The 27,397-nt window shown below is 32.7% G+C and overlaps 3 protein-coding genes and 1 long non-coding RNA gene across 9 annotated transcripts in view; 3 read left to right on the top strand and 1 right to left on the bottom strand.

Moving 5' to 3' along the window:
- Positions 1 to 27,397, bottom strand: part of LOC102674346 (protein unc-13 homolog 4B) — a 32,944-nt gene that overhangs the window by 2,820 nt on the left and 2,727 nt on the right. For 2 of the 6 annotated variants that reach the window (XM_031510269.1, XM_006615250.2), the window contains exons 1-15: positions 26,722 to 27,260; positions 12,960 to 13,118; positions 11,781 to 12,030; positions 4,209 to 4,373; positions 3,953 to 4,131; positions 3,819 to 3,863; positions 3,567 to 3,726; positions 2,778 to 3,301; positions 2,379 to 2,525; positions 2,166 to 2,303; positions 1,898 to 2,086; positions 1,446 to 1,740; positions 837 to 1,195; positions 398 to 587; positions 14 to 320 (exon numbers count right to left, since the gene is read on the bottom strand). In XM_031510269.1, the coding sequence (XP_031366129.1) occupies positions 14 to 320; positions 398 to 587; positions 837 to 1,195; positions 1,446 to 1,740; positions 1,898 to 2,086; positions 2,166 to 2,303; positions 2,379 to 2,525; positions 2,778 to 3,301; positions 3,567 to 3,726; positions 3,819 to 3,863; positions 3,953 to 4,131; positions 4,209 to 4,373; positions 11,781 to 12,030; positions 12,960 to 13,118; positions 26,722 to 27,251 (3,637 nt within the window). In that variant the 5' untranslated portion in view covers positions 27,252 to 27,260. Of the gene's footprint in view, positions 1 to 13; positions 321 to 397; positions 588 to 836; positions 1,196 to 1,445; positions 1,741 to 1,897; positions 2,087 to 2,165; positions 2,304 to 2,378; positions 2,526 to 2,777; positions 3,302 to 3,566; positions 3,727 to 3,818; positions 3,864 to 3,952; positions 4,132 to 4,208; positions 4,374 to 5,427; positions 5,775 to 9,404; positions 9,501 to 11,780; positions 12,031 to 12,959; positions 13,119 to 18,337; positions 18,708 to 26,721; positions 27,261 to 27,397 lie in introns of those variants that run through there. The other 4 variants (XM_006615249.2, XM_031510270.1, XM_006615252.2 and 1 more) reach the window with 4 other exon arrangements.
- Positions 3,397 to 4,080, top strand: LOC116185572. The gene is made up of 2 exons (XR_004150422.1): positions 3,397 to 3,475; positions 3,533 to 4,080. It is a non-coding gene; the product is annotated as an uncharacterized LOC116185572 (long non-coding RNA).
- Positions 19,465 to 22,622, top strand: LOC102674917. Its single transcript, XM_006615255.2, has 5 exons — positions 19,465 to 19,736; positions 19,817 to 20,265; positions 20,535 to 21,277; positions 21,521 to 21,852; positions 22,131 to 22,622. The coding sequence occupies exons 1-5, from the start codon at positions 19,697 to 19,699 to the stop codon at positions 22,475 to 22,477; spliced, it is 1,911 nt and encodes a 636-aa protein (XP_006615318.1). The 5' UTR covers positions 19,465 to 19,696; the 3' UTR covers positions 22,478 to 22,622.
- LOC102675041 (trypsin delta-like) lies at positions 23,295 to 24,939 on the top strand. The gene is made up of 3 exons (XM_031510271.1): positions 23,295 to 23,426; positions 23,602 to 23,881; positions 24,131 to 24,939. The coding sequence occupies exons 2-3, from the start codon at positions 23,693 to 23,695 to the stop codon at positions 24,413 to 24,415; spliced, it is 474 nt and encodes a 157-aa protein (XP_031366131.1). The 5' UTR covers positions 23,295 to 23,426; positions 23,602 to 23,692; the 3' UTR covers positions 24,416 to 24,939.

Here is a 27,397-nt window from a genome sequence, read left to right as displayed (position 1 = left end):
TTCCTTTTCTTACCATTACTGTCAACAGGTCGCAGTTTCCTCGCGTTCAAGATTTGAATATTCAACGAGTTATCCACGAATTGCGCCTTCACGGTGATCTGCCCGTATTCGGATTCTTCCAACTCATTTTGCTCTTTTATTCGCTCTTGGTGGTAACGATGTATCAACTCGGCTGTCTCGAGGCCATGAAGCTCCAAAAGGTGCTCGATCTTCTCCAACACCTTAACGTTTGCTGCCTCGTCAGCTCCGATATTAAAGTATCGAATAAGGGTGTGCAGTGTGCGATGAAGGTTCGAATAGAACGATGGTGGTCTCCTTTTCTGTGACAATTGAAATTGTTTGGAAAAATTGGAAAAGAGCAGAGAGTGAAAGAATATTATACGTTTCTATAACGTACCTCCAAATTATTATGCACTAATTGGTACAAACTTTCTGACAATATGTCCCAAATAACGAACAAGATTCTCTCGAAATTGTCTTCGTTGAGATTGTCGTGCAACGTTGTTAGATTCGTGTCTAAATATTGTAAAAGTCGATCCATGGAATTGCTGGTGGTGTCTATCAACTCTGCACCCTCCATGAGAAACCTTCAATCAAAAATTTTTAATTTTAATTTCAAATATAAGTTTTATAATTTTCATCTATGAAAATTAATTTAGAATATTATTACTAATTATTTTATTTATTTATGAATGAATAAGAGGATGATTGAATTTTAATTTCAAATATAAGTTTTACAATTTTCATCTATTATCTTAATTTAGAATATTGTTACTAACTATTTTATTTATTTATGAATGAATAAGAGGATGATTGAAAAAATATGAGACAATTACCTGTTCATGGCAGGGGACATTTTATTGGCGACAACCTGTAATAATTCTATAATTTTATTCTTAACAGTATCGGTCGCGTTGTCAATGATCAATTGGAGCGTCTGTTGACACCTGTCCGCCTCTTGTTGGGTTTTCTTCTCTGCGAACGCGTCCACGATACTTTGGAATCCTAGATCGTGGGCCAATGGCCCGATCGATGTTTTGATGTAATCAATATTGTTTATGGCGAAACACCACGCTGTCGACACGTAAAATTTCTTCTCGTATACACTGCCCTCCGACAATTGTTCCAATTCCGTGGTCAGTTCTGCCTTCTTCGCCATCTTGTCTGCATACGCTATTGAACATTTGCAGATGTCCTGAAAAATTTAAATAGAATATTAACAATTACTGAGAACAAACTCTGCAAAGTTGTGTGGACTGGTAAGCAGTCATATAACTTTTTTATATAAACTTTAATTATCATAGAAATGAAAGAAAAAAAAGAAAAATTGTAAGAACTAAGGTGGAAGAAGAAAATGTTATTGTATAATCTTTTTCTTTTTTCAGATTCAAATTGGTTTTAAATTTATTTATTGTTTCCATGATTGTTAAAAATTCAGAACTTACATCAATAATTTTAGCTACGAAAGTGTAGGAGCCCTCCATGTCCGGCCACGCAAGCTGCGTCCAGAAAACTTTGATTTGATAGAATATCGTTAACGTGTCCACAGCACTCGAGCTGTATTGGACGGTGTTATCAACTGCTTGGAGGGTGTCGAATTCTACGGCTCTATCAATTCGTTTCAAAGCTTTGTACACAGCTATATCGAGCCAGTGTGCCACGCCAGCTCTGAACCAATCGTGATAATTTTGCACTTCCATTCTTTCCAACTGTCCTTCAGCGCACAGCACTTGTCCAAGCCTAAAAGTAATTAATTTCTTTCTGTGAGAATTTTCAAAAATCTATGCGTTTCGATATTTTTTGACAGGAAGTTTGTTACATTTATTTGTGCCATTATTTTATTTATTCAATTACTTCATTCCTTTCTTTAATGATTAATATATATTAATACACTTACATAGCGAATCTCTGCAACGTGAGATACAATTCGAACAATGTCGTTCCCAAATTCAACTCGACATCAGTGTTTTCAAGTTCGATCCTCTTCATTCTACTACAAACATCTTGTACGATAATCCTGCACAAGCCGCTGACCCTCTTTTCGTACATCACGTACAAACACCTAGCGTAGGGGAAATTGATTCGTCTGAAATTATAAAATTAAAATTAATTTTAAGCAGTGTTGGATAATTTTTTAAAAAATTAAAAAGATTCGTTAAACTTACTTGATAAACAATTTATCGTAATTATCGATAGCATTTTGTAAATCTGCTCTGACCAGTTGAATCACTTTGATATGATACTTTAACGAATCTTCGTCCGATTCGCTTTCTGGATAATTATTATTCAATATGTGATCGAACCTAAAATAACGTAATATTTATTTCTCTCTGTTTAATTAATTTAAGAAGTTCCATTCATATTTAAAAGATATCTACCATTCAATACCACCCTGTTCAACCGTGTAATCCAAAGCTTGAACGATACTTAATTTCTCATCAGAGTCTGGGAACCAAGGGTACATCTTTCCAGGAAACAGATTCACGTCCTCGGGAACTTTAAGGGACGAAAGGGATGAAAGTATTCTATATAGCATATAAAAATTTCCATTCAAATTCTTTTCGAGCACTGCATTTTCGAAATTCTTTCTCGTATTTTAAAATATCGAAAAGAATTGAAGTTGTTACCATCCTTGTTACAAATAAATCAAATTCAATCAAAGCATATAAAACTCTTTGAAAAAATTTTAAAACACTTTCTAAATATTTCTCTCTTAATTCCAATTAATTAAGACAGGAATTCGAAATTCAAAATACACACGCTTCAACGATAATTACCCCAAAATGGCGGACAATTGTGCCATAGCATTCTTATCGCCAACCGTGAACCTCCTGATCTTGCGAATACTGTTAAGACAAGAGTACAACAATTTTTTCGTAGCGTCCCAAAACAATCTGGTTTCATCTGGGGAGAAGAGACCGTTCTCCATAGGCCTCAATAGATCGACCACCAATTTATTGAACACGGTGAAGTTGAGGGGATGCTCCTGATGAATCCTCGCGTATTCTATCCATTGAGCAAGCGTCACGTTTCTAGCCAGCAAACCGCGTTGCGCGCTGTGCTGAAGAAGAAGAACTTCCGCGGGTGCCGACCATCGCCCACTCCAACAGTATTTCTCTATTTTCTCCGTCTCTAATTCGTACAACAATAGCACTCTGATCAGGTGTCTGTGCTCTTGGGCGGCCACCAATGCATTGTGCTCCGCACTGAAGGCCAACCTCAGTTTCACCACACCGCGTCTCTTTGGTTTGTTCCTCTTCTCGAGGGAATACCACATTGTGTGGCCTGTCGTCGGTATATCCTGTAAAATGCAAATTAAAATTAATTGATTGAAACTTCTTCTTTTTCTAAATTTTCTTAATAACTTCTAATTTTTGAAACTTTTCTCATAGGAGAATCTTAGAAAAAGAAATATAAAGTTTTGATTAAATATTCGTGGTTTAATAGAAGGAATTTATTCAGAGAATGTTTAAAAGTTTATATAGTCTTTATAACTGTTAAAATTTAGGATATAAGGATGAAGGAAAGCTAGATAAAAATGTAATAGATCGTTTTTATTCATTTACTTTAAGAGGTATTCTACAGCGACCGATGAATTCGTTATCGTGGCTGCCAGTCGTGGCTGTGACCGCAATCTCCTTCGCTAATTTCACCAACCCTCTAACACCCTTTACATCTTTCACTTTACTCATTTTTTCAGGAACTGTTTCAGCAGCGTCAAAATCCCTTAAATTAAATTAAATAAAATATATACATATATTTCACCTTATCTAAAAATTGACATCATCATTATCAAGTAATACAGCTTTTCAACTTACCACACTTCTAGAAATAGTACGTCATTCTCTGGATCCTCCAGGGGACTAGAAAAATAATTGAAATTATTTTTATTTATATAAAAATAATTGATTCAAATTTTTCAATGATCTTTTTGACTTGGGTTTCAACTCACAGTTCGAAGTGTTCCTCCCAAACAGGGCTGAGGGTGGACGTTTTTACGGCAGTGTTGTACCTCCTCGTGGGAGCTGATTCTAAGTAAAGGGCGCAGAAAGGGTCGCTTTTGCCATTGGCGTCTTTGGACACGAGTTCTTTGGCTTCGATCACTTCGACGCACAAGTGCATTTCCGGTGGCTATTTAAATCGCGTTGTATTAATTTTAATTTAAATAGAAACGTCGAAAACTCTTTTTGGATATTTTCTAGTCTCACCTCCATGTTTCTAGTCTCGTCCAGAACTCTCTCGTGCACATCATTGTCGACTTTGAACGCATTTTGAAGATGGTTCAAGAGAGTCTCCAGTTTGCACTCGTTGGATACGTCGTAGCCTATTTGATGCTGGGTCATAAAAACTAGGGCAGCATAGAGTTCTTCGATCTATGGATAGTAAATTAACTTATTTTTTTATAACAATTAATAATCTGAATTGGCCATAAAAGAAGACACATTTTTATCGAATTTTCTTTAAATATATTACAAAAATTTGAAAATAAAGAAATATAAGTTTCTTCTTTCATTCAATTAAATGATTAAATTTCGTTATATTTTATGTAAATGTATTATGTATGTAATGATTCAAACGATGATATAATCGAATAAAAATAAAAAGAGATAAGGTGTATATATTTTATCAAACTTGTCATTAATGAAACGTTCATTAAATTCTAAAAAAAAATTATTTCTTTATTATTTAAATAAATCTTGGATATTTTTAAACAATCTTCCACTTCCTCCTCTCTCTAATATTGGTAATTAAATTATTCATAAACAAAGAGCAATAGGTTTACGTCATACATAAAGCATCTGCTAGTCGCAAGACACTCTGATAAAACATATGCGAGCAGATTTTAGCTGCAAGTATGTTTGTAGAATCGCCACGATACCCACGGTTCAAAGTTCTTTTGTCGGATACATTAAGGCATGTCTTAATCAAACGACTGGCTGGTGAACAGAACAGATATTGTTCGGATAATTTTGTTTACTCGCTTGCTTTCAAATAATTCAGATTTCGAACAATGAATTGCGAATAAGTTTAACGTTACATTATCTCGACAATTTTTTATATAAAAGTCCAGAACGTGGAAACATTTTGTTCTTGTATTCAATAATTACAAAGTTTAATATTTCTCTTTGCAGAATTAAATCATCATTTTTATGATCTCTATTCGCAAAGTTTAAAACATTTCGATATTATCAATTATATCTTGCACACTAAAATTTACAAAATTATTTACGAAGCTTTAAAAATTTTGTTTAAGATAAACAATGTTTATGGAAAAGAAGACGAAATTGAATTAATTATTACTATGGATATAACAATCAAACGAACTCACAATGATTCGAAAAAGAAAAAGAATTGCGTTGAATATCATACGTTGATTTACACAGATTTTCAATCATTTTCAACGTCATATTTTCCAAATCGACTCACCGTCATAGCCTGGAGAAGCGTGTTCGTTCTGCGCTCGATTTCCGCCTTGGGCACACCGCGGAAAGTGTTCCTTTCTCTGTTCAGAGTGACCACCCCTAAGGATGGATTGGTGCTCACCATTTTCGTTTCACACTCACCACACTCTCGTTTCGTTCAACTTCATTTTTTCCGTCATATCACTACAGAGAAACAAACTGTGGACGACACGTTGTGTCGATCGCATGTTACACTTTCGCGGCACATTATTCAACGTCCACAAATACAGATTTGTTCCATCCTTCTCCTCGCCATCCGTTCGATGAAAATTTTTCATTCATCGCGACGACAACGATGATCAACGTTTCCACCTAAACGATTTCGAAACACCGATTTCGAAAGAAACTGTCAGCGACGATCTAGAAACACTTTCATCTTCGAATTATAATAAAAGCGACGATTGTTTCAAACGTCTTGGGAATGATTGACAAGTGATTATAAAAAGCGGTTGAAAAATTATTTTTAATTGAATTTTTTCAATCGCAAATGAATAAGGATATTTTTTTTTTTAAATTTCTGATTAAGAAGGGAGGTTTGATATAATATACCAAATGGAAGAATTTTTGATATATTGGAATTGATATGGAATATGTTTATATGCAGTTTGAGAATGTTTGATCAAACGGTTGAATAGGAAAGGAATTAAGCTATGTTTCGAGGTGTTGCACACGCGACGAGTATCGAACTGGTCTAAAAGCGAAGAATCGTGTACTGTAGTATTGTCAGCCAATGATGAACTTCGATGGCCGCGACCTTTGTTATCAGAGCTCCGCATATTTATTTGACTGTGCATAATCGAAAAAGAGCATCTAGATAAACCAAGGGATATAAAATGCAACGTTATAAATGTAAGAGGCAATATTGTAATAAATATGTCCTTTTAGATGTATTCACTTAGATGATTAATGATCAGTTTTATTGAAGCTAATCATTCCATTTCTGAGAAATTATACTTTGATGATAAAACTTGAGAATTTTTTATCATGTGAAGCCGATCAATTTGATCTTTGAATAATTTATTAAAAGATATTTAAAGGAATTAAAAATTGTGGATTTAAGTAGGATTTATATGAAATTTTGAAAAAATTTGTCAAAATATTGAGAAACTTGTGTATTTTGAGTGTTTTATTTGTCGATATATATATATTTGATGAAATTGAGAACAGTTTAATATGAAAGCATAGATAATTCGAATATCAACACGACTTTTCGCCTTTAGAGATTTTGCAAATATATACTAGAGAAGATACGAAGTGAAAAAAAATAATGTTGGGCCTTTGAAGATTAATGTATGCATCTATGTCTGGTTTTGAAATAGAGTTTGAGATTAAGCTGTTAGTGTTATCTGCGATATACAGTTCAGGCAAAAATTTATTTCGTTACTTCGAGTGTTGAAATATTCTCACGACACTGACCTAATTCGAATATTTAAATTCGTTTCGTTAATTGAGTTTAATTACGTTACATATACTTTACGAGATTTTTTTCTAACAAATTGGGACAAGACATTTAATTTTATCCTTAATCTCAATAAGCTATCCTATATTTTCAGAATTATTTCATTTTATTTAACAATTCGCAGACTAATTTATTTCTATAAATGTATTTCAACGATTCGATATTAAAAGTTCCAAACTGATTCTGTATTAAATTTTTAACAGATATGAAAAATATGACGCCATTTATATTCCATTTTTTCCAAATTTTCCATTGCGTAATCAACAGACGTAAAGCATTCGTCCTTTTCATCGTGCACCAGACAAATCTCTAAGGTTGCTCTTTTTTTAGCGCGTTCCTCCAATCTCGACCTCTCAAAAAGAACGTGGAGAACGCGACGATGTTCGACCGAAATAGTTGTTTTCTAACTGTAAGAAAAAATTGTTCTCAAAATTGTTCAAAAGAAATGAAGTTTCATTCCGTTCAAATTGATCGGACACGATCCAAGAAGTAAAGAAAATTAGTTTCGATGAAGGGGGAAATAGGGAAACTGGGACATAGCCTTTAACATCGTCGTGCATTAATGGTTGCCAAGAGCAATTGACTCTGACAATGAGATTTCATTTATTTGTACGTTTCGTGATTCGGTTAACATTGGCCCTATTGGCTCGATAGAGCCTCAGAAGAGGAAAATATTTGTTTTAGAAGATTACCGACTATCACGGTCGATTTTTTTTCTTTCTTTTTTTGAAACAAGTGCATACCTTATCGATAATTTTAGATTTCAAAATAAATTAATTGTGTGCATTCGTTTCAAAATATAAACCTCCATTCTGGATCTCGAATATATTTTAAATTCTCTACATTCGAAACTAATTTAAAAAATTTCTTGTTTCAGAATTAATATTTCTCCAAAATTTATCAAACATTCGAATTCTCGTCGATCTTCCAACCCCCCTTTCGAACTCCAAACCTATTCGAACCATTCCTGGAATATTCAGACACTTCATACGTACCCAACATACCAACAACGAAGTAAATTTTTTATTGTGATGTAAAAAAAAATTCAGAAAATAATGGAATCGTGGCAAACGAAAAGGAAACGCCATTTCCCGTCCGGTAACCTTTCAACCTCATTTAAATCCCGAGCGGAACAAAGGTACGCGGGCGACATTCGTGCACGGTCTCACATTTCTTTCTTCTTCCATTTCTCCACCCCGCACACGGCACGGCCAATTTAAATATCGAGGATCCAGCCACGCATTGGCCGCTCCGTTAACGAGGGGACCAATGGAAAACGCGAAAACAAGACAATGAATCTGCACAAAGGGAAACTATGCCGTATCCTGTTTGAGCCGACACAAGTGCAACCGCTATGTGTACTTGTGCAATTGCGCCCAATGAAAATTGATATACCACGGCAATTAGCTCATTGACCGCGTAGATACACGTACAACGATATTCTCGTCCTTCGTGGCCAGCTCCGATTTTTCCCTTCTCTATTTTTATAATCTCTGAATTCGCCCATTCTATCAGGAAGGATTTATTCTATCAGGAAGGGAACCGGTTAATCAATTTGGAAAACGAATATGGAGAGGATTTTTTAAACATTTTCAAGAAATGTTGGAGCAGTGAGTATTTTGAGAAATAGATAAGTGATAATTGATTCGGGATAGTGAATTTTTTAAGAGATTAATCTCACGAAATGATGGGATTTTTTTCTAGAAGAAATAATTTTAGACATTTTTTGTATTAATAATAAATTTTAAAGTGATAATTTGAAATGAATTTTGATTTTGGGATATTTTGAGAAATATATTGTATATTTATACATCAATAAAATATATTTGTTCGAGTGAAAGAAGCTATGTTAAGTTCAGTTTGACACACAATCTGTGAAATTTATGATCTTGAGAGAGGATTTGTTTCACAATCATTGGATTTTTTGTTTAATCTCCCACTGCTATACTGATCCAGAAATGTTCAGTACTCACATTATGAGTCACAACAAATACAAATATTATCCCGTCTTTTCTCGAGATTTGCCGAAAATAATCTTCTAATTATAACGCAAAGATTTATGATGTTTATCTAAACTTGTTAAAAAATAAAATTCAAAGCCACTTTATTCACTTTTGAAAACAACTTTTCTCAAATTTCGAACACTTCTCGTATCGTTTGCCTCTCAACGTTCATATATTTGCGATCCACCTTTTCCCACGAGAATTTTTTTTTCTTGCAGAACAAAATTATGCCGCTGACAGTTCGCCAATTCTCGAATACATAGAATACGATTGCCCAACCGAGTTATCTGTCTTACGTTCGATTTATTTTTACGACTGCGCCGACTTCAGCTTTTACGCCTTTTAATCGTCAACAAATAAGACTCCCTTCGAGCCAATTACCTGCACAATACCAGTTTATCCTCTCAAGCGGAAACCACGATCACCACACCTCCACTATACTCCATCAACCTTACCTCGAATCCCTCCGTTTCCGTTTACCTGGCAAGCACCATCTTGCGACTCTCCACTCTCTCGATACTCCTCAAATCGAACGTAATTAAAACGTAAACGTCTCGCCTCGTTTCAAATTTCCATCCGAATTAAAATTCTGATTCAACAGAGAATAAAAAAAATGGAAGAGGGAGGGGAAATTCATTTTTCAAACTATTTCTATTCAAACGCACTGATCACTGATTCAAAGTTTCTTCACTTCGCACGCTTGTTCGCTCGCGCCAAGAGAGAAGAGAAAGAATCGAGGAATATTTTATCGAATTTTTAAAATTTCGAGGAAGCTAAAGGATCTCTGGGATCGAATTATTAATCGAGGAGGAAGTATCGCGGGCAGGACGAGGATGGTAGGTGGACGGATGGATAGATAGATAGGAAGCTGACGAAGGCGTGTAGCGCACTGCCAGGAATAGATGGACCGACAGATCGGAGTCGTCGTCGTCGTCGTCGTCGTCGATGTCGACGATTCAACTAGCGTCACACGCTGGCTACGCTACGAAACCAGAGTCGCGTTTCAAATTGGACTTAACTGCTTATTGAGCTTAGAGGACAAAAACCCCGCGACTTGTGCCGCTGTTGCTCTGTATCGGTGACATAATTGAACCATGCATTCGTGGTGATTCAACTTTTCTACTTTGTTTTGCGTGATTTCGTAGGGAGATGAAATGATTTGGAGTGAATTTTCGGTGACAATGGTTTTTTTTACGACAGAGCAAGCGTATATCGTGGAGGAGAATGGAGGAGAATGGACTAAGAAAAAGTTGGAAAAATTGGATAAGGAAATGCGAAAGAATTTAGAGAGAATATCTGTTTGAGGAATTATCTGAATAAAGTATTTTCTGATATTTTTTGAAATATATTAAGAAATAATATGATTTCCACTAATCAAGTTTGAAAGATCAATTAAGAAAGTGAAAAGTTTCTTTATAAATCTTTAATCAAAGACAATCTTTCATTCTTTCATAAATGAAAGATATCTATAATATCATTTCTAGAGAAATATTCTAAATATCCTAAAATAAAAATCCTATCCAATGCATTTACTTTAAAATAGAAAAAAGAAAATTAGACATTGTCCATAGGAATATTGTTCGATTAATTGTTCTACTTACATATTTCTCCTCGAGTTGAAGAGAGAACGGCCAATTATATATCCTCGTTCGCATTATTCTCAACACGGTGATCGAGAATGTGTTGTATTAATTTTTACCTTAAAAACGTTACCACGTTTTCGTTGCTCGAAAACGCGTGTGCCAGGGCATGGAACTAAACTTGAACTGGAACCTTTGGACGGAATCAATATCCGTCTTGTTGCCACTCTACGCTGTATAGGATATACTGGCGTGATTCGATCAAATATATTGGAATAAATAAAAAATGGAACGACGTTCGAGTATGGTTATAGAATGTGTGTGATGTGTAACTCGAAATATTGGTCGAAATATCAAAGGAGGATCAAAATTAAAAGAAAGAATCGCGAGGGAAGAAATTCAATTAAATCTAAAAAAGATTCTTCAAAGAGAAATTTGCGCAAAAGTTCTATCCCCTTTTGTGAAAATGAAATTCATTTCTCAACAGATAGTTCTTTATCAAACATTATAATAATATGGACATGTTTAAATTGGAATACTCTTTAGAATGTTTCAGTGTGTTTGATCATTCTTTCAAGATAGTTTCCCACGTTTCTTTCCCCCATCTGTTTTCCATAATCTTTTTACAGAGCGTTACGTAAAACAAGTATTCGTGCAAATATTGAACAGATCACTCTTTATCATTTTGACGTGGATAGATTTATCAATGTATTTTAAGCGATTCGATGACGCGTAAAGATCCATTCGTGGTTATTCGATGATGCTCGAAATTCTACGAGTCCAGAAAAAGAAACTCTCGAAATTTTAGAGGCCATAGACTCTTAACATTCATCACGTGGATATGAAAAAAGAAAAAAAAATTCAGTAAAAGAAGAAGATAGATATTTTACGTGTTGTGGTTACGAATGTTTCATAATAGAAATAAATAAGAGGTTTTCAAAAAAATTTTCAAGAAGAAACATCAAGCATTATAATAATCTATTAATTGGAATCAAAAGAAAAAGAAAATTTTCAAAAAAGAAACATCAAGCATTTTAATAATCCATTAATTGGAATCAAGAGAGAAAGAAATGTTTCTTCAAATTTTATTATATCGATTACTAATCAAAAACTTTTTTAATCGATATAAAATAAAATATCAAAACCTTTTTTAAATAAAAATAGTATAAAAAGAATTTTAATACAGATTTTCCTGAAAATCTGATAAAAATGTGCCAGTGATTAAAATTACACATTCAATATCTAGATTTTAAAATAAAAATTATGCAAAACTTACGTTCCATCCCATAGATTCGGCCAAGAAAATCGTAGCATGCTCATTCTCATCCCTGTCACTGTCAGTTTCCAACAGTGCCTCGACAGGCTCCTCCATACTGCCTTCCTCGCTCACTTCATCCTCCTCCTCCTCTTCCTGGACCTCGTCCTTCTTCTTTGGAAGCGGCCCTTCCGCTTGCACCTGTGCTCGAACTCTCTCCGCCAATAACGTTCCAAGATTCTCGAAAAAACCTCCATCTGACTCTTGTATCCTGCGGATAAGAATTAAAGGACAAGAGAAATTATATTTGAAAAAATATTAACAATGCTAACTCGTCCCATCATTATTAAGTGTCGGTGTTTGCACGTCGTGTTTCCTTTCGAATGTCGTAGCGTGTGTTATTGATTAATTGCATTAAATAGAATCATAAAAAGTTGCAAGAAGCGTGAACGATGAAAGCGAATGCTTCCTCGAACAGAGGATTCCATTAGCATGTTAATTTGACGTTATTGCAGAGCCACGCAGATTGTATTTCTCCTGACTCCGATCGATTTAAAGCGTGCTGAAAATTGTGCTAAACAGTGAATTATATAATAGCTCATTTACACGGCCTATGACGTGTCTTTTTCAACGTCTTTCGTAACGTTGTATATTTTATTAAAAATTAATTGTAACTCTTTTTCGAAATCGACGATAATTTCTCTTCTTATCGTCAATTAATAAATTCTATTACTAATTCTATTAATTGTATGATGACAAAATATCCGTTTTATTGAAAAATCACGATCACCATAGATGAATCGTACAACAAGAAAATAGTAAAAATTGAGGAGAGCATCGGGTGAATGAGAAAGCAATTACTAGCGAAATTCTATCGCAATAATATATTGGTAGAGCCATGCTTTAGAGCTGAGCATCGTCGAATCTATTCCCTTAAGTTTAACTTTGATAAGTTTGATAACGATGATTTGCATTTAAAAAGTTATTCAATTTCGAAACGATAGAAAAGAGAAAATTGAAGTGACGAAAATAATTGAATTGTTTCGAATTACTTAGCCTAAAATTCTAGCTGTAGTAAAACTAGGTTTGATAGTTCAAAAGTGTATCGTCCAAAGTAGTTTAGGGATTAGAAATAGAAAGCGCCCAGCTCTGTCGCGTGGTGCACCAGATTTTGATGAGATTTAAGCAACGCGGATTCACCTTTCAGAAATAAAGTTGAAAGCAGCAAATTTCCAATAAAATCTCGCTGTCGTCACCGGTTTCGTTTCCGGTTTTTGCCACATTCGGGCAGCGGCGATCGCATAATAAGGGTGCTGCTCGTCCAGCTTTTCGAAGTGTGCCATTTCTCGGCTCTCCTTCCTTTGGAATAAAAAACAGAGATTCTTCGTTTCATACGTCGTTTCACGAGACATAGAGAAGGACGAAAACACGATTGCACGAAACACTCATTGCGATTAACAAGATTTGTTTGTTTCATAATTAATTGATATGTTTTTTTTTGTATAAATTATTAGGTTGAGAAATTATCGAAGAATAATAATTGAGAGATAAATAATTAGCCAAAACAGCTTAATCATTCCGTGTATGCAATTATAGTTTCGTTTCTATTTCTTGTAAATTGAACATTTACCTTTTTTTCTTTATTTCTTACAACAATTGTTCATTTTAGAGAAACTTTTTGTTTGTTTCTAAATTAAAAGAATTTAAGATAATTTAAACACTAAAATTTAATCTAAATCTTTTCGTTTAAGAGATAGAAAAAAATTGAATTGTTTTTTCAAATGTATACAAAAGAAGAAAACCGAAATTCAAATTGCAGGAAAATTCTACAATTTTGCTGGCAAATATTAAATAAATAATTATTTTAACAATTCTATAATCCCAATATAGTCACCACCATGATATTATTTTATCAACAATCACTATATTTAACGATTGAAAGATTTTCACGACAATGTAGACAAATTCACTTCACTTTCGTGTCTGTCAATAATCGACACAATCTACTATATGCAAGAGACAGACGACGACGTCAATCGAAGCATGTCTGACACCGAACTGCTGAAGGACTCACAAAAGATCTAGAGGAAAAGGAAGTGGTAACAGGATATGTAAGGTAGACCTCGAACGCTTAATGAAATTTTCCCACAATTTATTATATACATATGTATATAATTCGGATATCAAGATTTATATTATATTATTCATAGATATTCTGATTGTGAGTTGAAGATTAACACAAAATATCCATAATTTGATAAATATGTTTACCAATGAATTTGCTATAAAATTATTTTTATTGCGTTTTCGATAACGATAAGATTTATTTAATTTATTTTTTTTCTTTCGATGTAAAATTTTATTTTACATATTGAATGTTATCATTGAATTATCGACGAAATTAAAAATGATTAGAGTTTACATTATAGTACAGTTTTATTTTATTTTTATTTTGATTGTGTAATATCTATCTGTGAATGTAATTAATAATAATTATATGATAAATTATTTGAAGATATAGTTAATGAGCAGAAAATAAAACAATGTAAGTTTTAATTATCTTAATTATTGTCGTTGCTCTCTATTTAGTTACGATATAACGGTTTCTAGTAATGAAAATTCTTGTATATTACATCATTAATGATAATTTCATTCTTCAAATTGAACACGATTGTTTCTTCTCTCAATTCTTTGTTTTATTAATTAAATTATTCAATATTTCCTTATTCGATTATTGCTTTGTATTTATAAACTCTATGTTTTTGTGCAATTTGTATTATATAGAAAACTTTTATATAAATGACGATTTACTTAAATTTATTTCTTAACAAGAATAGTGAATATACGGAAGAATCTTTAGATTCTCGAGCATTTTATTTTTAATTCTAAGGTATTCCTTTGTTCCAGTTTTCAATGATTAATCATTAAATGTAATAACAGATAAATATATATCTCTTTTTCTTCATTGTAAAGAAAAATATAAAAAATATTTTTCATCTTACGAATTAAAATATATTTTCTGAAAAGACGATTTAAGAAAATTTAAACTTAAAAGAAATAAAAGTTTTAAATTAGAAGACAATATAAAACATCACGCCATTTTTCATTTATTTCCAGCTTTCGTGTAGATATATAAAAAACATACATGCTCTTGCGTAATTTTCAATATTTTTTATTTCCTTCTATACCCATTTATTTTTAATTCCAAAGATGTGATTCACCGATTCACATTCTTCGTCCAACCAAAGATCGGCTCTCGAAACATGTTCTTCTTCCACTTCTTGCTCTTATTTCTCTAATTGTACAATCGTCGATTAACACGAGTATTGAGGATCGATTATTTATAACTTGCGAATTATTTATTTCCATAATAAGCACGGTGATATTTTTTTATCCAATAATAATTTTAATTTAATAAACTTTTTAGTCGTAAAATATCCTGGATCGTTAAAAAAATTTTTTCTACAAAAAAGAGAGAGAAAATCATCTAGAATTTGTTTATGTAACTTATATATATATATTTATAAAAATGTTTATTCTTTGTTACATAAATTTTTGTGAAAATTTTCCATTATACGAAGAAAATATATGATAAAAAAAAATCGATGTGTGATAAAATATTTTTAAATATTGACACGAGAAAATAATAATAATAATAATAATAATAATTCTTAGATTTTTATTATAATTCGACATCATCTAAAAGATTCCGCATTATATCATAGAAAATTGCTGTTTTTTATTTTCAATATATCAAGTCCGGAAAAAAACTATTAATTCGATACACTGTATTACAAGTAAATTAACGTTCAGGAATATTATCACACTTATAGATTGGTTATAGATAGCAAAAATTAAATAATATCAAGAGAGAGTAAATAATATCATCGGAATATTTTTAATTTGAAAAGAATGAAAAGAAAATTTGAAGACCAAATTTTAAATAAAAGTTAAGAAAGTTACAAAGTTAAATTTAATATAAATAAACGTATATACATTGAAATATAACACAAAGTTATTGTCTTGCGAACAAGAAACAAGAAACAAGAAACAAGAAACAAGAAACACGAATGATACAAACAAAAAAAAGACCTTCGCCAATCTCTTCATCGTTTCAAAATTCGAATCGATTCAATTAATCTTGCTTCAACTCACAATCATTTATTTCATTTTACGTAATTTCACGCCTTGTAATTTACGTTAAGCATACGAACATTATACTCTGTCAAAAAAAGACAAAACATTCTTAAAAATAATTATTTATAAAATTCGAATGATGAAATGATGATTTGTTATCAATCTCGTAGATTTTGGAATGATTTTAGAACGATTCACAAGAATACATGTTAAACATGTAGATTAAAAATTTATTCTGCAAAAATAAAAATGTTTTTCGATGATTCTGCAATTATTCTTTATTTATTTATAAGCATAATTTTCAAATGTTGATCTTCAATCTCGCTGGACGTTCACCTACGCGATGATGATTTAATTCTTAACTGGTTTTTTTTTTTATTGGCTACGCAAACGAGGAATTCCCGTCCTCGTGTGATGATGTCCTCATCGACGTTGAGATATCGCCGACCCATGGGAAAATGTATCGTGAATTCTGCTGTTGATTCTTAGATTATTAGTGTAATCGTGATTAATTGCCTCGTAGAACATAATTATTATATCTTCCCCCCGTAATTTGGAAAATCAAAATTCATTTTTCATTGTTACACGAAATTAGATTAATCGTATTTTGCTTAACGCGTTGTTTACAATTTTTACGTAAGATTTATAGGTAATTCTTTAGACATATAAATGCAATTACTTTATGAACCGTATTTTGTTCAGGATTAAATTTATTATTATTATTTTTTTAACGAAATCACGTATGTATTTTTCCAATATATCAATTAACACGGTTGATGAATCGCTATAGAATTTATCATGTGAATGATAAAAATATAAGAAAGTATCTTCGTTTCTATGAGGCGGCATCTATAAATATATCAGCCATAACAGTTGAGAGTTGATGTTACGCGAAGAAAAATAATTTGGACAAAAGGGAAATGCAAAAAAGGATTCATCGCGTGCATACAAACGTTGTAGGAAGAACAGTTGATATGTAAACTAACGAGACTATTGCATTCTACGCGACCTCCTTAAACGGAGGAGGAGCAGCGAGGAACGTGTACGCGTGCTAATTAATTCTTTTATAAGTGTCGATTGCTGCGTGGTCGATGACGGAACCTCTGCAGAAATTATTATTCGAATATTATTCGTAGTTAAAAATAATTGATAAATATTGATAAATATTGATAATTGAAAAATAATTGAGAAATATCAAATAAATATCAATACAAAAAAACATTTTCTAATTTGCAATTAAAAATTTTTAAACCTAATATTATGCGAGAGTTAAACAATTTACACAATTAATATTAACTCCAAAATTAAAATTAACATAAGCAATTCACTTTTATCGATCAAGATCAAAATATCTTAAAGTCAAACTTTGATAATAATCATATTTGTGTATATACGACATTTTCAAAATTTTCCATAAAATTTTCCAATCCCTACACCTTCAATTCAACAAGTTTATTTTTTCAAACCTCCAGTATAACTTTGATACATTACATTTCTATACCCTGCCTTCAAACCATTGTATTTCAAACACAAAACACGTGTTTTCTTGCTGTTATTGCAATTATCTTAAACTACATTTGCAATAAATCTCAAAATATCGACCTTGAGCCACGGATCTCGATGGCATGTTACGTATTCGCGCGACCTGGAGGAGAGTTAATTCCTCCACAGATGTTCTGGGACTCAATCGTTAGTCTGGTTTTATTAATAGCTTGCGTGCATGCAGTCAGTTGAAGCGGTTTCAGCTCGTCATTCCTACAATCTATACAACCAGTGTTTGTTTGGCGACAAGAATCAAGGCGACACGGGCGAGCACGTGATTCTTCAACGTTAGAAATATTGATAATAATATTTATATACAAATTTTCTAGGAAATGATAAGAATCCATTCGTGGAACAAATAATGACGAAGAATAAAAATTGTATCGTTTGTGACATCTGCTACATTTTTGCATCTCTTACATTTAGCATTGGTAATCGTCGTGAGTCATGAGATTCGTTTAATACAAACTTTGTTCCAAGGTTTATTTGCATTCGAATACGAGATGTATTCTAAAATTCTTCTTTGAAATTTCTTTGTTAAAAATTGTTACGTCGAAGAAACTCTTTTTTAAAAAATTATAAAAGAATTATTAAATTCTCTCTTCTCGTATTTTCAACGAGAAAAATAAATAACAAAAGGTTAATAAATAAGAATTCATTGCACGAAGAATTAGATTAATTTTACTCTATTGTTATATAGGTACGTTTATAAATGTAAATGTTTGTGTACAATTGTCCACACTTAATTATACGTATACAATTATGTAATTACACATAACTGATGTTAAATCGGTTAGTAACGTGTCGAACAACGTGTTAAATCCTCGCACACACGACAACGAAAAAAATTAGAGTTTCCAATCGAGTTTCCACGTTTCGAAAGATGCCTCTCTCTCTACCTTATCTCATGTTCCGTGTTTTCTTGCTGCTCCTTCTGTTTTTCCTCCTTCTCCACCACAATTTTATGATAGAAATCTTTCCACATCGCCTCCTCATCCATCCTTCAAGGTATGTTTCCTCTCACGATCAATTGGTTGAAATTCACAACATCCTCATTCGCCGTTTACGGATCGAATAAAACTTTCTCTCGTTTTCTCTCGGCCAACCGTCACTTCCAACGCGATCTACGAGTCGTTCATTGTTGAAACTACACAATGCTCGACCAGTATAGCAAGAAATTCTTGTAAACCGAGTTAACGCCGGTTGGTCAGCTCGAAACAGTCAATACTGTGTTGCGAGTAACACGTTTCGACATCCTCCATTCACCGGTATTTCCGTTCCAGCCGACAGATGGCGCATGCTACCAGACCAAGCATCCATAACCTTCTCTTTGAAAGAGTTTGTTCCACCATGGATGGTGCGAGTTATAATTTATGACACTGATTATGATTATTTATGATGATCATCGTGGAGAATCGAAATAGATTCGCTCGAACTGTTGTTTCGTTTGAAACTGAGGATTTGGTAATTTTAATATTCGAACTGGCATTCACGCTTCGTGATGACCTCGTGATTCTTGAATAGCACGGATGAATCAATGTTTAGGGATGAGAATTGTCATTGCGATGACATCACGTTAGTTGACATCATGTTAGGTATTTTGCCAAGGAATAATTCGAGTGACTGAGATGATTTTAATAAATTCGTCGAGTGTCATTGGCATTATGGCGTGTCTACTTCGAAGAAAGTCGATGATCTTTCAATTTTTGATTTTGATTTTTGATGGACACATCTTTTGTATATTTCTTCTAGTATTTTTAATCTAATCTTCGATGTTGAATATAAATATGTATTTATTGATTTCTTTTAAAATATGTATGTACCAAGTATGTTTTGTTATTAATATAAATTATTCCATTCGAGATATAAGAATAAAAAAATATAACGAACGTGTTGAACAGTAAGAGAGAAAACAAAAGGAAGTTTAAAAATAGACATTGAATTTTTCCTCAACCTCGATCCTATTTTTAACAAATGGAAATCTCGTTTCCTGTTATTTATCTTTATACCATTTTGTTCATTTTGCAATATTTCGTTCAGGATATCATGAAGACGACATTTATGGGAAGTCGTGTGACACACGTTCGATCGAATCTAGCGATATACTCTATACATACTTGGACGTGGCTAAACAATATTTCACATCCAGTTATCAGAAACAAACGCAACAATGACTTGAGAAAATTACACACCAGAGTATAAAACAGAGAAAAAAAGAATCAAAGTTTTAGAAACAGGTATTTACATTATTTCCAAACATGATGATTCCCAAACTAGTTTCATTTCTTCTATTCTCAAGTAAGTATCTTTAAAAATGAACGCGATACGAATCTTTTCAATAATATTTGTATGTGCAATAATATTTGTATTTACGATAGATTTCCTTATACATTTCACTATCTCTGAACACATCGATCGAAAAAATCCCATTGTACGCGACGATTTTCAATTCGTGTTGGTCAATCCTAGACAAGTGCATCGTTTGGAAACGGGAATTCGAGATTTTTTCTCGAAAATAGGGAAGCCTATAAGTAAACCAATTATATTAAGATCGTCGAAAGAAGCCGATGTGTTGTCAACGATCCGGGAAATATGCAAGAATATAAGGAAGAGCGTAATTGAATTCGTTAACGATTTTGGATTGATTAATAACGTTCAATTGTACGAAAATAAATCGAGAGAGGATCCATTGTCCGATGATTGGTATTCCGAGGTGTTGCTGCAAAGCGTGTATACGATGTTAGATCTGGGAAATATGATTAATGAAATTACATCATTGACCGATATATTTAATAGAAATGGAAACTCGAGTTCGGGAGGAAACGAGGTCTGTAGAATTTTAAAAAAATTTTATAATTAAACATGATGGACATTCGTAGATAAAAAAATTTCTTAATTCAAATCGAATCATTAGTAAAATTATAAAAATATTTTTAGTTCCAATTGTTGAATTAACGAGATAAAATTTTTAATATTAATTTTACACATTTTTTATTTCTCATTTCTCTTATGCAACTATGCAACATCTTTTAGAAAATTCAAAGATTTATAGATTTTGAATTGAATTGACAAAAAAAATGTTTATCAATATCGTAGCATCTGACAAATAAAACAACTTCGGACGGTTTCAAATTCCTTGGCTCGGTGGACGACGTGCTGGAATTCATCGCCAAACTGGCTCAATGCTTTTCAGAAATGAACACGAAGAGAAACCAGAAATGGTCTTCGAACGTGATTCGAACGGCTTTAAATATGATGAACAATGCGCCAAGACAGGCCTTTCAAAATATAAAGTCAAAAGTAAACGACACTTTGCTGAGGAACGATATTCTCAGGTATCGCGGCCAACAAAAACCGTGGCACGTTTTACTTTGCCTCGTGATTACGAACAACGATAGAATTAATTACGACGATTGCGTTGATGAATTTCGACGTTTCGACGAGTGTCGGAACAACGCGAGATTGCGATCGACGAGCGAGGCGTACAACGTAGACGCGAAATCGTGGACGATGGCTATTCAACGTTTGAGCAATTGCACGGTCGTGGAGGATGAGAACGGAGAGGAGGAGGAGATTTCCTGCAAAATTGTTCGAAGAACGCCGAAGAAGATCAAAAGAAAGGTGAGCTACGTGTTCGAGAGGATCTTGGACAAGAGGATATCCAAAGGGACCCCTTTCCATCGCGCTGTCAACGATCTTGGGGACATTTTGTCGAAGAGCATTTGGGGGCAAAGATTCATCGACGAATTATTACAATGTATCAATATTTTCGAGGATGGTAAAGAGAAGTTGAGGAAACTTTCGAAATTTGTGGGCAAGGATGATGAAGCTGCGATAAAGTTAGTATGATTTTAAATTCAATTCGAATTTTGATTATTTTCTAAAACGATTAATAAAATCGATTAAGAGGTTTTTTTTATGGAAATTTAGAAATTTTATAATTAAAAGGATTATTAGTTAATTTTGAGAATCATTTCAAGATTGCAACTTATGTTTGTTAAGTTTTAATTTTCAAAAGCAGTCGAACAATATAATAAAGAAATTTATAAATTGCATAAATTTTGAAATGAATTGTTGATCAGGCACAAGGAGATCTCGAGAGCTTTAAAGTTGTACAAAAAGGGGGCGCTTCTCAGAACGTTCAGAACGATCAACAAATTGCATCAATCCGCCATTGATTTCGAAAAATTCTTCGCTCAAGGGATGAAAGAGACTTTGAAGGAAACTTGGCAGAGTCATGTGAATGTTTTAACACATCTGATGGACTGGATGACCAAACTACTGGAGCTTTACAGCGGTGAGAACTTCAATGGACACGAACCGAACTCGGTGGACAAGAGCACGTCGCAAATCGAGTGGAATAGCGAAGAGGATTCTGAAAATATGCAAGAGTTTGCAACACGTTCTAGAACAGGTTACTTCCTAATTTTCGATCCCTAATCAATCAAAATTATTTATATTTAATTGTATTAAATATTTCGTCGAAATCAAAATTGTTGAAACGAAGAAACTTTTTTTTAGAAAATCTTGGATATAATTCTCAACTATAAGAATATAGATTTTTATTCAAAAATGAATATTTTTTTTAATTATTCTACATAAAAGAAGAAGATTCTTATTTTATATTAATAAAAAATTGATAAGAGAAATGATATTTCAATTTTATGCGTGACACAAACTTCAATTTTGCAGAAATGATAAAAGATGCGGACAACTCTATGAATAGCCTGGTGGAATCGATGAATCATTTAAGCAGATATCGAAACGTGGACAACGACAGTATGCTGGTTTCTATGGCCAATAATCTTCTACTGATCGTGATATTCATCGAAACTATAAGCTTCGCTTCTTCGTTGTACGCTCTTCGACAAACCCCGAATGAATATGCTTCCTTAGAAATCTATAACGGATGGAATCGTGAACGTAGATCCATGTTTCTCTCTCAATACGATCAAATTATCGATTTTCCATCGCGTGATCATTTTCTTTTCGCATATGATGAAAATTCCTCTTTATCTTTTTCGGATGAAAATGATTGATTCGACAATAAATTTTGAAATTGTTTGAGAATTTAATTTTAATCTTGAATATTATGGTATTAGTATGGGTTCAAAAAATAAATTAGTTATGATATTACTGTATTGAAATATGTATCGAAATAAATGCCTCTTCCGATCTCCAACACGACGAATTTATATTTATCCTTATTAATTATCATATAATATAAAAAGAATAAATAGATTTTTAATTAAAAAGAAGAGGAAATAAAAATTTTTCATCTTATCACCTATTATATTTTTAATCTTTTATATTATTTTTCTCGTTGGAAAAACGAGTTTATTTTACTTTTAAAAGATATAATAATATTTTGATCAATAACCAATATTTTTAGTAAAATATCATCGCACATAAATCAATATATTCTTGTAACTATTTTCTAGAATCTTCTAATTTATCAAATCTTTGTTCTTGAAAATAATAATAAATAATTTTCAACGATTATCTTTGCAAAATTCATTGCCACGTGACATTTATAGCTTCTGAAGATACAAAGCATTCTGTTATACAGAATGTCGTACAGATTTGTTAAACACATTCGTTCAAGCTGTCAGTAAAAATGCGTGCAAAATCTATTATTTTTTACCTAACATGTAAGTCGTTTTTCATTTTTTTTTTCATTCCTATAAGTAATATTTTCCTGGATTTAATTAACAATTTTTGTTCATATTTTCAGGTATTTTTATTACAATAGATGTATGTAAAAATGTTTCTTGCAAAGCGACAATAAAAATCATTGGTGGACATCCTATTAGTATAAAACAACGACCATTCATGGTTAGTAGAATCTATCAATTGTTTTTCAAATAAATCGTTTGAATGATTTTAAAGGTAAAAACAATTGCAGCTTTCTTTGCACAATTCTGATGGATTTATATGTGGAGCTAGTATTTTGTCCAAAAATTGGGGTATCACTGCTCTTCATTGTCTGTAAGTATTTAATAAACAACGAATAACGATGATTTGAAAAAGAAAAGTACATATTAATTTTTACAAAACTTGCAGAAAAATCTTAATATTCTCTCGATTAATATTCTCAATGCGAATATGAATTATTTTTTTCACAAAATTTTGTTTAATTTGTAACAATTGAGTGGCTATTTAGACTTCCAGATAGAGAAACAAATTATTTCGTGAGAGCTGGCTCGAACAAGCTTTACCAAGGGGGATCGTTGCATAAATTAACAAAGATATACATGTATAACAATACCATGTTCCAATATTGGTTCTCGAGTATACTGTACCACGATATAGCGTTGTTCGAGGTACGACCTCGCTTTCGATTCTCGAGCACTGTTCGAGCTGTTCGATTGCCCACCGAATTCAGCAAACCACCTCAGCAACTGTGTGTTTGCGGTTGGGGTTATACCAGTGTCCAAAGTAACGTGAGTGTCTGTCTTGTTCCCCAATCGTCACGCTATGTACACGAGTTTAGATTTATTAATTGATACTTGCTCTTCAAACTCGCAATTATGAATTTCAAACTTCTTTTTCAATTTGAAATTTTCAGAAAAGACGATCGAATTTTCAAATATTGCAAAAATTTCTTTTTTGGAATATATGAATATTTTTATTACACTCTTATTTGAATTTTTAGATAAATTATTAATCTTTCAAAACTTTCTTTTTCCTAGGCGAAAATTAGCGATATTTTGATGGGAATCTGCATTCGCCACACACCATACGAGGCATGCATAGAGGAAACTCCAGAATATAGAATGCTCGTTAAGAAGGATTACCATCTTTGTTACGGAGCGAGTGGAAAGGATTCTTGTTACGGGGATTCCGGAGGTCCGTTGGCAAGTAAAAACACCCTTTACGGTATCGTCTCTTTCGGTCAAAATTGCGCCATAGTGTCAGGGGTGTACACAAAAGTCTCTTACTACAGACGATGGATTAAGCAAATCACGAATCTGTAATCGAGTATCAGTAAAACAGATGGAGATTTTATTAAATTTTTGTTGCCGAAAAAAAATTCGGCATCGAACTTGGAAAATCGATAATCATTTATTATTTTATATAACGAAGTAACAATATGAAAAATGGATAATAAAGCATGATGCGAAATTGATTCGACGAAAAAAAAGGTCGATTGTTTCTCGTGAGAGAGGAGCCCATTTCCAGGAAAGTGAAAAACCCGTGTCCAATGTCAGAATACTGTGAAGGCTTGGTCTGTTCAGGTTCGATTCACGCAGGAAGTCCATTACGCACGTTCTGCGCAAGATCCTGTCGCGCACACACAACCACTCGGCGCACGTACCGTGTACTTAGGGCTGAATGAAGTTCGAACAGGGCCCTTGGGTAATACGTAATTAGAAATTATTGTGCGCGATTGTATTTCGTATTATCGGCACGCATGAGTAAGTATGGTTATTTCTGGACAAGTTAGAAGATATGCGATGAATAGTCCGAGATTTGGAGAAATGAATACTAATTTTCTTCTTTTAAATATATATTTTTGAAAAATTAATTAGTAAGATTCTTCCTAGCGAGTTTTTTCTCGATATATAGCTAATGACAGTTTCTAATATAAATATCGTATAAAAATTCAGGATAAATTTACTATTATAATTTCATCCACTTTCTTTTGTACTTATTGCATGAATGTTTCTTAATTTGTTTATTTTATACAAAGATTAGATTCACAGATTCATATTATTTTCTAATCTTAATACAATATTCTAGGACAAAAAATAACAACAATTAAACAGTAGTTTCCCTTCGAATCTCTTATCTATATTTTCATTGATTTTTTCTTCAACAATAAGATGGATATAAAATCAGTTTTACATCTTCGCTTTTAATCTTCGCTACAGGTGTGCCCGAAATCCATTCAAAACAAAAGGCAAAATTAAATATTCCCCGCGCACAATCTATAGAACAATCGTTTCGGCTATCGTTTCGTGCGCGGGTGAGCAGGCAAGCGTTACACCTTGCCATCATTTACTCGAATGACTCACCCACGCTTGTTTCCCTGCATAAACTGCCGGCTTTTCCACCGGGTCTTTAAACTCCCTTGCCACGTGCAACGTGTCTTCTAACCGTGAGAAGTGAATTATCGTCGGCCACATCCGTCCATTTCTTCCGTGCCTCTCTGTTCGTTGGATAAAGACGATAAGGATACGATTCGACGACCGTATACCTCGAATATTATTGTTAAGTCGAGATTCGATCGTCGGATGCATACAAATCATGCATCTCGAATTCGAAATTTTGATAATTAAAATGATAAATTGTTTTGTTATACGTAAATCCATAAGTGTTTTCTAATAGAAAATTAAGGATAAGGGGGGTTTGAAATTTTTAGAAATTGAGATTGCAAAAACCCAAAATAGTAATATTAGTTACCATAATTCTATGAAAGTATTATTTAAATAAAAGTATCAGAAATATTTAATATTTCTTTCTCTGTCAATAAATTGAAGAATTCAGTAACAGTGTATTTGCTATATTTTATATAGGAAGCTATGAATAAGCGAAAATAAAATAGATAGAAATAAAAAGAAAGGTTAGTCTAAGAAAATAAAATATCGACAATCAGTTTATCGAGTTTATCCAAATGCATTCGGAAAGGAGAAAGCATTACAGCATGTTGATTCTCATTCATTAACAACTAATGCTCTGATATAACAGATCAGACAGTTTATCGATCCAAGTTGTCATGGTTCATTCATAGAATTCCATGTGGAAATTTCAAGTGTTATTATAGTCTATGTATTAATTTACAAAGATCATATGTATTTATAATTATTATAAAGGCAAAGAAAACAAAAGGAAAGAGACATTAAAAAAAAAATTTGGAAGTTTAAGTTTAAAATTTTATCAATTCAATTAAGCTAATTGTAAGTGCTTCTCAATTAAATCTATCAATTAAATTTATCAATTATTATAAAGGCAAAGAAAACAAAAGGAAAGATTGAAACATTAAAAAAAAATTTGGAAGTTTAAGTTTAAAGCTTCACCAATTCAATCAACCTAATTTTAAGTGCTTTTGAATTAAATCTATCAATTAAATCTATCAATTATTAAAGGCAAAGAAAACAAAAAGAAAGATTGAAACATTAAAAAAAAAATTTGGAAGTTTAAATTTAACTTCACCAATTCAATCAAGCTAATTGTAAGAATTAGTGCTTCTCAATTAAATCTATCAATTAAAAATGCTTCTCAATTAAATCGATTTCACATTCACATAAGAAAAACGAATCTTATTCATTTCGTTACTCACCCCGTTACCACGGAAGGATAAATCTTGTTACGCAGATTTTTTAAAACGTATCGTTTGAATTGCGGGTACCAAGTGTGGTTACACATCAGACTGCAATTCTTCAACGATTGTTCCATATTCTTCACACTTTCTGAATCACTGTTATCACTCGCGTTCTTCTCGATCAGTGTCACAGGCATTTCCTCAGTACCCACGATCACATAATCGTCCATAATTTTTTCCGAAGCATTATTGTTCTTCACAAGTATCTCTTCAGCATTCATAATCACGTATTCGTTCAAATTCTTTCTCGTCTTGTCACTTGCTCTCGTTCCAACGAAAGATTTTGACACGTAAAAATCGGGCTCGTCATCTGTCATTATCGACACATTCTTGTTCCTCAGGTATTCTTCTTCGTTTCGTTGTGTATCACTTCTCCCCCCATATTTTTCTGAAATCTTTTCTTTAATTTCAATTGATTTGGAAGAAACTCGCTTCGATGATTTTCTACGACGACGTCTCAGTTTCACGAACGAAGTTAACATATTCATAGAGAATATTTTTATTTTTGAAAAATATATAGGTTTGCTAATACATCATAATATTCTTCTCTGCTTTCTTTTAATCAATTCGTTTGAAACAAACGTAGAAGTTCATGATAGTGTCAAAGGGATGAATTATTTCATTTCACTCTTAT

This window comes from Apis dorsata, unplaced genomic scaffold, assembly GCF_000469605.1.
Source record: "Apis dorsata unplaced genomic scaffold, Apis dorsata 1.3 scaffold_220, whole genome shotgun sequence".
In the NCBI taxonomy this organism is placed as follows: Eukaryota; Metazoa; Arthropoda; class Insecta; order Hymenoptera; family Apidae; genus Apis; species Apis dorsata.
This window is presented reverse-complemented; position numbering and strand designations above follow the sequence as displayed.

Bases quoted from the DNA above. Each gene is read 5' to 3' on its own strand.
- LOC102674917 (XM_006615255.2), top strand. From the start codon at position 19,697: ATGATGATTCCCAAACTAGTTTCATTTCTTCTATTCTCAA. The intron at 19,737-19,816 runs GTAAGTATCTTT...TATTTACGATAG, and splicing joins TTCATTTCTTCTATTCTCAA to ATTTCCTTATACATTTCACT. The intron at 20,266-20,534 runs GTCTGTAGAATT...TCAATATCGTAG, and splicing joins CGAGTTCGGGAGGAAACGAG to CATCTGACAAATAAAACAAC.
- LOC102675041 (XM_031510271.1), top strand. From the start codon at position 23,693: ATGTATAACAATACCATGTTCCAATATTGGTTCTCGAGTATACTGTAC. The intron at 23,882-24,130 runs GTGAGTGTCTGT...TCTTTTTCCTAG, and splicing joins ATACCAGTGTCCAAAGTAAC to GCGAAAATTAGCGATATTTT.